Genomic DNA, 11,566 nt, shown 5'->3' with positions numbered 1-11,566 from the left:
TGAGCATTATGAGACATGGGCTGAGATCTCCACCCTTTTGACCCAGGCCTCCATCTCCGTTGCCTGTATAATGCTCTAAGAACTTTCATCATTATCTGTGAGAAGATCTGTGGTCTGACTGGGAGATCAAATAAATGCTAAAACTTTTATATCAAATTATTTTTATTTTAGAAAAAAGATCAAAAATCTAACTCAACACAATTCTGTGAACCTCTTTATAGCAATGTAGGAAGTATCGTCCAACCTCCATAGTCAAGGACAAATTTTAAGGAGTCACTGACCGAAGCAGGCTGTTCCCTTGCTACATAGTTTACTTGGCTACTTCTGAGCTGAACTATGCCTCCTTGAAATAGGCACCCATTGTTTCTGATTTGTCCTCTGCAGATACTCATAATAATGTTAACTTATTTCCATGAATGACAGCTAGCCTTTAGTTATTGAAATAAAATGATCATATCTCTTTATGGGTCTTATTTTTCTTCTAACTAATTATTTAATATATATATTATGGCAATGTTTCTGGAATTTTCTCTGTCCTAATTACCATCTTAGGTATGTTTGCTCTTAGCTTTAGGTCATACATCTGCCCCTCAGCTGTAGGCAAGCCAGTTGGCTGCAGCCATCACACATAACTAACTTTGTCTCTCTGCCTCTACACACAACATTTTCTTTTCTATTTTTGTTATCCCTCACAATTAGTATTTATCTTGCCTACACAACCTCAGCTTATTATTTATGCCCTGGGAGGCTTTCCTACCTAGCTGTCAATGACTGATTCCTGTTTGAATTTACTGCTCTGTCAGTTTGCTTTGGGATCATTGTAGAATGGCAGCACAGTGAGGCTGGGAAGGAACACAGACTCTGGAGTCAGACTGCCTAGGTTGAGACCATGGCTTTGTCAATTTATAAGGTTGGGGAAATTGCTTTGGGTCTCATGATTTAACCTCTAAAATGGCAATAATAATAGCATACACCAAAAGGTTTGTGTGACTACCAAATGCCCACAGTGAAGTCCTTGATGTATAACTGGTCAATACATGTAGGCTGTTAAACATCTAGTCAAGTCCCCTCACATTACAAACGAAGAAACAGAGGCCCAGAGAAGTAAAATCTCAAGATGTAGGTTGCATAAGCTATGAGGCAGGAACTGTATCCCAAATACCTTAACTCTCCCAACTAGGGTTTTGTCTTTTCAATTATCTGTGTTCTAGTTTTAATGTTTCCTTTGTATTGAGAGTTTATACACCAGTAACTTAGGAAATAGATCGACGTCTTCTTTACTCTGTATGATCCCCACAGGTTTTCTGTTCCATTCTTCCAACCACTCCTATCTCTTATCCTTCCACCTTACTCCACCATATATTTTTCCTGTTGCTAAGGTACATATTAGGCATTTTCTCCCTATTTCCTAGTTTAGGTCTATTTTAGGAATACATTGCTGTTTACACTCTTCGTTATACTCTGCATTTACTCTCTCTCCCATGCTCACATGGTCAGAGTTTGTGTGCTGCATCTTTGCCCTCTCCATATAATCTCTGTCCTGTCTCTCATGCTGGATTCTAATGCTATGACCCACTTCACCAGTGTATGGTTTCCATGAATTCTTCTGCCTCAGAATCTTTCTTTGGTATTTAAAATATTTTTAGAGAAAATTGACAGATATTACTCATAAGAAAGAGGGTAAAGTCCTAAATCTATAGTACAAAGGAGACACTTACATCCACAGGCAGTTTTAGCACAATCCCATGTTCCTTTTTATCTCATATCCCATCAAAGTCTAAAGAGGAGAGAGAAATAGGCAAACATTTAAAAACTATCAGGTAGCGTATTTCTCCTAGATCTTACTGGGAAAAGTCCAGGGGCCATTTGCTTTTAAAGATGAAAGACAGCTCTGCCTGGTCTCTGAGCTGGAAGTAACTACAGCCCCGATCTCAGCAGCTCTGTGCCCTTGACAGCACATGCTCCAGCACAATCCCTGGGTCTTATACAGTTGTGGTGCCTCAGGGGATCGAGGCCTTGGAGGAAGGTTCTTCCTTGGATTCTAGGCATTAAAAATGTAATATTCAACCCTAAAGAAAGAAAAAAAACTGAGAAGCTAAATTATGCGGTTTACTTGATCTGGGTAAAAGACGAATAGCTTTAAATATTATAATTTTTTGCATTGGTCATTCATTTTGGAGTAAGATTACATTTGCTGAATGAAGTGATGATTGTGACTTTCTTAATCATTAGCTTTATAGATGCTAAATACAGACAAACTGTTTTAAGGGATAAAATAAATGACATTCTTGACAATTATTTTCTTCCTTAAGTTGTTAGCTGAATTATGAGATTATTTTTTCTATAACTCTCTTGCTTTATGAATAAGGTATACTGGAATCATAAGAGGACATACACGCTAACCTTTTCTACATTCCTCTACATGCTTGATTTATCTCTTCAAATACATTAATCAATGTAGACGTTCACCAGGGCATTCATTAGTCCATTAATTTAATGAATATACCTTGAGTACCTAGAATACTTCAGGCACTCTGGTGAGGGTTTTGGTGGGGAAGGTGGTACAATGATGGCTTCATCTGTACCAATGGTGATTTATGAACCCATATACATCTGAGCCTCTTGAGGTGCACGTGAAGATGCATATTTTGGGGCTTTACCCTAGGATCTCCTAAATAAGAAATATTTTAGGTGGAGCTTAGAAGATTTTGCCATCAGTTTATGTGATTTCTTTGATTTTCAGAAAGTTTAGAGCTACTGACTTCTTTCTGATAAAAGCTTGATGTTTAGAAGATGAGATAAATAAATAAATAAATAATTACAGCAAGCAAAGAGGGCTAAGCCAGGGACAAGCACAAGGCATTACTGAGAGGAAGTACAGTTCTAGGGTAACATCCTTCCTTGCTTCTTCTAGCTTCCAGTGTTCACCAACAATACTTCTTCCTTGGCTTATAGATGCATCACTGCAGCAACATGGTTGCTTTCTGCCCTGTGTGTGTGCACACTGTCTTTCCTCTGCGTGTGTCTGTGTCCAAACTTTTCCTTTTTATAATGACACCAATCATACTGTCTTAGGTCTCACCCTAACAGCCAAATTTTAGCTCAATTACCTCCATAAGAATCCTCCTTCCAAATAAGTTCACATTCTGAGAGACTTGGGATTAGGACAACATACTTCTTTTGGAGGCAGGGAGGAGTGGGACATAATTTTGCCCAGAACAACTGCCTACTTTTAAAATTATGTTTATATTCTTAATTTGTTTTTCCACTGAGAGTTTAACTTTTATATGTTTATTTTAAAGTTTTTTTTAGTATTTAATGTTAGTATAGGTTTTTATTAATATTAAAAATTAGTAATAGTTTTCACTTTGTTATTTGGTATAAGCTTAATCTTTCATTTTTAAAAGCCTTAACAAATTAGTCATTTATGTTATTTGGAGGGAAGTAGATGGGGTCTGTCTATGTTGACCAGGCTGGGCCCAGGCTCCTGGACTCAAGGGATCCTTCTGACTTAGTCTCTTGTGTAGCTGGGACTACAGGTATGTGCCACGGTGCCTAATAGGCATTAATTTATGTTTATCTTTTTCTTTTAATTCTACAATGTAGGGAGTCAAAAAACTCTTTTCTAACCACCTGAGAGATGAATTTTTCTTTATATTTGTTTGTCCTATCTATCTAGCATTTATTTTGATAAGCTGCATGGAAAAAGTATTCATCTTCCTCCTTTCCTGTCTCCCTTTACCACCCTCTCTCTCTCTCTCTCTTTCTTCCTGATTTCAAGTAGCTTTTCTAAAATTTAAAAACTTGTCTTTCAATCTGACAGCAGAGGTTACTTCTTGAGAACATGTTTCTCTAGTCATGATTGTGTGTGTACACACACACACACACACACACACACACACACACACGAGCAATGTTACAGTGCTGGAGATTGAAGGACAACCAAAGACAAGACTGAGGGGAAAGTGTGTAGTGGTCATCTCTCAGTTCAAGCCTGAAAGAAATCTATGCATTTTTCAACTACTGAAAGCCCCATTTTCCTGAGGCCCACTTCCTCTGCAACATACGGTCTTTCTGAGGGCTGCCTTTACTTCCCGGTTCCTTAGACAGTAAATAATGGGGTTGAGGAGTGGAACAATGACAGTGTAGAGAACAGATACCACTTTGTTGGAATTGTAGGCATACATGAGTTTGGGACGGGCATAGGTGAAAAGCGTTGTGGAATAGAAGAGAATTACAATGGTCAGGTGGGAGGCACAGGTGGAGAATGCCTTTTGGCGGCCCTGAGCAGAAGGGATCCTGAGGATGGTGGCAAGGATAGCAGCATAGGATGCCACCACAACACAAAGAGGAATAGCAATGACCATGAGGGCCAAGGAGAAGTCCACCAGCTCAGCCCGTGCGGAGTCCTCACAGGAGATGTTGAGGAGTGGAGAGATATCACAAAAGTAGTGATTGATCTGAGGGGTGCCACAGTAGTAAAGTTGCGCTATAAAAACCATCTTAATCATGGCAGTCATGAGTCCACAGAACCAGCATCCTCCAGCCAGTGTGCCACAGAGCTGGTTGGTCATGATGACTGGGTAGCGTAGTGGATTGCAAATGGCAACGTAGCGGTCAAAGGCCATGACAGCAAGAAGGATGTACTCAGTGCAGACAAAGGTCACAAAAAAGTACAGTTGAGTCATGCAGCCATTGAAGGAAATACTTTTGTCATGGCTGAGGAAGTCAACAAGCATCTTGGGGCTGATGACCGTGACATACCACATTTCCAGGAAGGAGAGGTGGCTCAGGAAGAAGTACATGGGCTTATGCAGCTGCCCATCACTGTGGATAGCTAAGATGATAAGGAGATTCTCCAGCAGTGTCAGCACGTAGGTTGCCAGGAAAACGAAGAAAAGAAGAAGCTGGAAGACTGGTCGTGTTGGAAACCCCAGAAGAACGAAATGTGTTGTCACTGTACGATTTTCTACTTCCAGAATTATGGTGGTCATGACTGGCTGTGGGCACAGACAAAGTCAGTTCCTTCCATGATGCAAGCACTAGTCTATGGTTATTTGTACTGACAGGGCCCACCACCAGCAAATTTATTACAATAGGTGATCTCTGCTTTTTTTAATCGTTTTACCTCTTGAATTATGATGAGAAGCAAAGCCTTTGAGAAAAGGTGGAATTTAGAGAGCTTATAATTCAACTTTTTTTTCAAATTTTATCAAGAGCAGTAACGTCTGCAAGGTCATACAAAATAGAAATTAATACAACTTTCTAAATCCCAGTTCTGTGCTTTGCCAATATATCACTTTTGGGCACATAAAAAATGGTTTTCCATATCACCCTTGCACTACAGGCAAAACATCCCCCGTCTATTGACTACGAAGAGGAGGAAGAAGGCCCAATCGTCCATTTTCTAGGGGTAATTTGTGTGACTCTGGCGTGGTTACATGACCCCACTTATCTGTAAAATGGAGAGAATTTCCCTGCTTTTATTTAACAAGTGCTTACTCTTGAATGACGTTATAGTTGAGTACACCCATAGGGTTAAAAGCAAAATAAGGTGGAGAAAATCATTCACCAGCTTTTCAGGGAACGAAACTGAATGGAAAACTTGAAGGGTAAGATTTTCTTCAACCCAATCCAGTGTATAGAATGCTTTTGAGGAGTTTGACAAAAGTGCATTCAAACCCAAATTTTGTCTTTGTATAGCCAAGTGAGCATATCACAGAACCTTTTATAATATTAGTTCCTTTATTTCTAAAATGGGGATAATGCAATAGGGCTCATATCTTGTGAACATCAAATAGGATTTAGAGTTTAAATTCAATTCCTGTGATACTTGCTTTTACCTTTCCAGGCTACCCTGCTTACACCCACATACATAGCTCGTCCTCCTTTCAAAACAACACACACTCCACCCCACACACAGAGCTTCCCCCACCCCAACTTTTAGCCCCGCCGAAAACAGCAAAAAACTGGTGCAAACAGCAGCCGTTGTTAATGAGAAAAGGGAGAGGACTGTGGGACTTTTCCAAGGGTGCTAAATTTAAAAACCTGTAACCTGTTGGGAGTAATATCAGAGAAAAAGAACAAGAATGACTTTTTTTTTACGGACCCTCCTGCATTTCTGTTCAATAATTTAGCAAAATGTGTGACCTCTTTTTGTGTGGGGCTGAGAATCATTCCCAAACCTATTGATATTCCACACCTTCCCATTTCAAGTCTCACTCTGTGTCCTATTGCTTCATTTATGTTTTCTGTTCTTCTCCAGAGCTACAGCCCCTCTTGCTCCCCATTTCTCAACAGCTCTATTTTATGGTGTAAATATGTAGGACAACTAAGGGAGGGGTTTTTTTTTTTTTTCCCTAAGGAATAGTCATGAGAAAAAGAGCCAGAAAACTACTGTCCACACTATCCATTTCCTTCTTCCCACTTAGATTCAGCTTTAGAATCCTGAAGAAAGGCAGATTTGGAAGGCAGGATTATTCTTTCTTAGAGAGGGAAATGGACACAGATAACCCAGAAAAGGCAAATAATATATAATAGTGTAAATTCAAATAATTTCGTTTTCTGTTGGAATACAGTCCTGAGAAACACACGCACGTACACAAACACACACACACAGTCAACACAAAACTTCAGCACAGCTTGGTATTCCCTAGGCAGTGTGAGAGTGGGGCTTACAAGCAAGGCAAGGTTTGAATCCTGCTTAACTTTTTCTTTATTCTGATTTTTTAAAAAAAATCTTTGAGTCCAAAAATTCAAATCACTTAAAATCTATTTGTGAAGAGTGCAGGTCAGTCTCTATCTGGCTCTCTCTTACTAAATTACTGTCCTTTTCAATGAATTGATGAAATGAACACGTTTCTAGCTATTGAGAGCAGTATTACTATTTGGGAGGCACTTTCTTAGTCCATAGTAAAAGGATATCGGTCTCCAGAGCCATGTCCTTGGGCTTAATCTTTGCATGTATTTTTTTTTTTTTAAATACTCTAGAAAACTACAGGCAAGGCATAAAATCCTAATGTCCTAGTTTCTGGGAACCATCCCCAGGGTCCTGTAGAAGATGCCTAGCCTAAAAAGCATAGTTAGAACAACCCTACTAAATAATGCAATGTATTCACCATTTCTTTGCAATAGACATTGCCATTCTTAGGGTAACTGCTTCAGACATGAAGCTGGAAATAAAAACATCTTATTTAATTTTAAGAAGAATTGGTAAATAAAGCGGGTGATATTTTTACAGAACTATGCATTCATTCATTCTTTCTCTAATTCCAGCAGAAATATAAAAGTCCAGATGAAGCTCCACAAAATAAAAAAACAAAGAAATGAAAAGGGAATATGCAGTATGATATAAAGAACAACTGACTAAGCAGCTTTATCATTTGAGCATAGAATTCAGCTTTGAGGTCTCTGGCAGTCAAGTAGAAGAGGAAAACAATTGTAAGACGGGTGGATCACGAGGTCAAGAGATCGAGACCATCCTGGTCAACATGGTGAAACCCCGTCTCTACTAAAAATACGAAAATTAGCTGGGCATGGTGGCACGTGCCTGTAATCCCAGCTACTCAGGAGGCTGAGGCAGGAGAATTGCCTAAACCCAGGAGGCGGAGGTTGCAGTGAGCCGAGATCGTGCCATTGCACTCCAGCCTGGGTAACAAGAGCGAAACTCCGTTTCAAAAAAAAAAAAAAAAAGTACAATATGCTCACATTCAATTTTCAAAGTTATTCACACATGTATATATAGATTTATATTTTGATAAATGTGAGTTAATGTATAAAGAGGTAGAATGCTTTATCAAAAGGCACATACATTGTAGATGTAGTAAAGGTTCTAAATTCCTAATTTCTAGGGCTAGATTGAGTCACATCCTAGTGCCTTCTAAGATTGTTTAGACAGTCCATTGGACAGACTTGTGAGGAAGACAGCAAGGCTCACATAGTTAATGGCATTTCCTCCAGTGGAAGTTTTACAGCAACTAGATTCTGAGGAGGCTATGCTGAATGTGTTAAAGTATCTTTACTGCCAATGATAACTCACATTTGTGTATGTGAAAGCACATTCACATCATTTTATCTGATCTTCACCATCATGGAGTTAGCACAAACGTCACAGTGCTGACTTGACCCAGGGATATTAAATGTCTAGCTGAATTTACATAGCTAAGCTGCTTAATGACAGAATTGAAATTAAAGGCCATATTTATTTTTTATAGTCTACTGATTTTTGTGTATGAGTAGGTAGAAAATGATCTATGAATTGGGTGAGGTATTTTTTCTTCTGAAAATTAAATTGTAAAAATAGTTTTAATAGCACTCTATGCAAGGAATAAAAATTTAAGGAGTAAAGATTCAAAGGGCCAGGATGAAAGCCAGGAGCCAGTTGAAGGTTCCAGTACTCTGGATCTCAAACATTTACTCAGTAGCAGGATAAACCATCTCACTTTTTTTTGTAGCCGACTCTTAGTCATGCATTATGGACTTGTCTCATGAAATAATGGCATTTTTAAACCAGTGGTATTTTAATTCAAACTTCTTTCTTTTCCCTCCGATAAGGAAATCCCAGAGTGATTTAAGTGATTTTCTCTAGTTTAAACAACTATATAGTGGCAGACTAGCAATTTATTAATGATTACATTTTAGTCCCTAGCAAGCTTTAATCCTTAATTGTCTTATACAATTCATTCAATTTAATTATTTAATGTCTTCTATGGCTCCCTGTTATACACTTCATTCAAATTAATTCCTTATCTGACCCAATTATTATTAGCTCAAGGACAGATTATCTTAAGTTTTAGCCTGATTTGAACAGAATTATAATAGTGTGAGTCTTAAAATTATGATTTTTCTCAGAAAAAAATATATTTTTTAGCTTTCACAATTGCTAGCCCATTGTATTGATTACACACACACACACACACACACACACACACACACATTACTAAGGAAGTGGAAAGAGATCCTTCAGCTCTAGAAACACAGGATTGCAGCACTGCAAAAAACCCAGGAGGTAATATGATTTAGGTCCCTACCACATTTGTGTATCACCAATGCACAGACGTTGAGTATTCATCTAGATTTTGCCTGACTTTTTCAGGAATGGAAATTCAGTATCTATAAAACTACCATATTTTAAAGAAGAGAAACTTTCAATTTGGGAGATGCAAGGCTTTCTCTTCTGAAACCCAGTGCACCCACATTTAGGGGTCCTGGTTCTGTTTCTAAAAATAAGCCTCATCATCTTCTCAAAGGATAAACTTCACTGTTTGAAAATAGTGTCAGGATCATTAAACTTCCAGTTCCCTGCCCCACCCTCCATATCCCCTTTCCCACCATGTCTTTCCTTTTTTAAATTAAGCCACTCAATTTCCATATGTGTGTGTGTGTGTGTGTGTGTGTGTGTGTGTGTGTGTGTGTGGTCATATATATATATATATATATATATATATATATATATATATATATATATAATGTATATGGTCAAATTGCTCCTGTGGAGGCATTTTTAAAATTGCCATACAAGCTCTGTGGGGATTGGTTTGGCCAAACTGAGGGTATCAGAAGTCTTCAAAAATGGAACATAGGTAGTGAGACAAGTAACAGAGCAACCACTCATGCTCAATCTAGTCTTCTACTAATTCCTGCAGGAAGGTGAGAAAAACAAAAAAGTATAGGTTAGCTATAGGTGGACATACCAGTCTCGGATGCTCAATTGTAAGGCATTTTCTTAAGGGGAGGAACAGTCTTACTCTTCCAAGTCAGTTTCAAAGAGATACAATTCTAATCCAGCTCCCTTTTCCTAGGCTTTTCAGGAACATGTATGCTTCAGGGTTATATGTGTAATAGCTACTGTGTTTGTGGTAGAACAGAGTGCCTAGCTGCTGTGCAGTGAACCCCTCTGCACCTTTCTGTTTCTACTGTGAGTTGGCTTTGAAGACTTTAGGAAAAAAAATGTGTATTTCATATCCCTGATCCTTTATACTCTTTATTATTTTCCAAAATCATGACTTGTAGTTTGACATAATTTAATTTTCAACTCAGTCCTTTAGGAAAAGTGGCTTAATTTCTATGGGTCTCATTTTGAGCACGATTAATTGTTGCTGTTTATTTCAGGATTTCAAGTTGAAAATAAATGTGGTCACATAATGTGATGCAATTTTTTGACTAACCAGGACAACAGAAAAAGAATTTTTCTTGCTCTATGGCACTATCACTAGAAGTGAAATTCTACGTTCTATAGCACTATAGGATGACTATGGTTAACAGTAATATGATACATAGCTTCAAATAGCTAGGAGGATATTGAATGTTCCCAAGACTAAGAAATTGTCAGTTGTTTGTGATGATGAATATGCTAATCACTCTGATCTGATCACTGTTCATTGTATGTATGGATCAACATATCATTACGTACCCCACAAATACGTATAATTATATATATACATTATATTAAAAATAAAAAATGTAGCAGGAGGAAAAATATTATAAGCCATCCAACCCTGTAGACATCATCTTGTTTGTCAGCCCCTGCTCTTATTTAACATAAAAGCACACATGCTCACATGCCTGTGTTCTACCCACTAATTCTCACATACACATATTCATTCATCCACACCAGCCCATTAATTCCATCCTTTATACTGTTTTCTCTCTTTTTGTCTCTTAAGTCAGAATAGACTTGGAATCTGCGCTTTGCAAGGCAGAGTTGGTCAAATGCATTAAGGCATCTTTAGAACAAACCTATGGGATTATTTTCATAACCAGGCCTATTTCACTTAGAGTAAGTTATCATGGTAGAGTCTTAAAATGACATGAGAATCCATATGACACTATATTTCTGAACCCTTAACGTATTTCATATGGCTAGATATACATAGATGCTGAAAAATATTTTGTTGAACTGGAATGAATCTATGTACATACTAAATTCCTCTCCATCTATAACTTGTTGTATCATTACTATTATAGGCTTAAAGACGACAAAGTGTTTTTAAAAATCAATGAAACAAAATTTTGGATGAATCAGTAATTTATACATAATTTATCTTCAATTATTCCCTACTTTCCTTCATAAAAATAATTATAAGATGGCTAAGTTCTCCTTTGGAAATATCTGAGTCTTTTTTTCAACTCACCATTTTCTCAGGAATGTAACCCTTTTTCTACTTAGCTCTGTCAAGGATGGCCAGCTTGCTCTGAGAAAAGAGAAGAAATCATGTAGACCAAGAGGAGAACAATGTCCGTAAGCCTAGAGGGTTGCTGGGCAAGTCTGGTTTATGTCTCTGCTTGACGAAGGCACAGAATGGAGCTATTTGTGCTTCTTCCTGCTTTCAAGCTACAGGAGGAGACAAACTCCCTTCTATCCACAAGGGACCTCCCAAGAGACACAGCCTTCAGGAACATATCTGGCCTTTCCAGGGCTCACAGGGATCCTGGGAGAATATTAAGGAAGAGCTAGCAAGCTAAGTAGAGTTTCCAGGCACAAAAGAGACCTTAGACTGGCTGGAAGTACACTGCCCATCCTCCCCAAAAAGACTTGGGAAGAGAAAGGTGGCAAGGGGAAGTCGTG

At 38.3% G+C, this 11,566-nt stretch overlaps 1 protein-coding gene across 2 annotated transcripts; it reads right to left on the bottom strand.

The window, feature by feature from the left end:
* Positions 1-2,876: 2,876 nt before the first annotated feature.
* Positions 2,877-11,272, bottom strand: OR6Y1 (olfactory receptor family 6 subfamily Y member 1). Of its 2 annotated transcripts, none has more exons than XM_039460256.1 (2): positions 11,133-11,272; positions 2,877-6,447 (listed from the first exon to the last, which is right to left on the bottom strand). In XM_039460256.1, exon 2 carries the CDS (start codon positions 4,992-4,994, stop codon positions 4,017-4,019), a length of 978 nt encoding a protein of 325 aa, XP_039316190.1. In that variant the 5' UTR covers positions 4,995-6,447; positions 11,133-11,272; the 3' UTR covers positions 2,877-4,016. The 2 variants fall into 2 exon arrangements, with proteins under 2 accessions (XP_039316190.1, XP_003937940.2); XM_003937891.2 differs by having other exon boundaries at positions 2,877-5,000.
* Positions 11,273-11,566: the final 294 nt, after the last annotated feature.

Source organism: Saimiri boliviensis, chromosome 19, assembly GCF_048565385.1.
Source record: "Saimiri boliviensis isolate mSaiBol1 chromosome 19, mSaiBol1.pri, whole genome shotgun sequence".
Classification (NCBI taxonomy): Eukaryota; Metazoa; Chordata; class Mammalia; order Primates; family Cebidae; genus Saimiri; species Saimiri boliviensis.
This window is presented reverse-complemented; position numbering and strand designations above follow the sequence as displayed.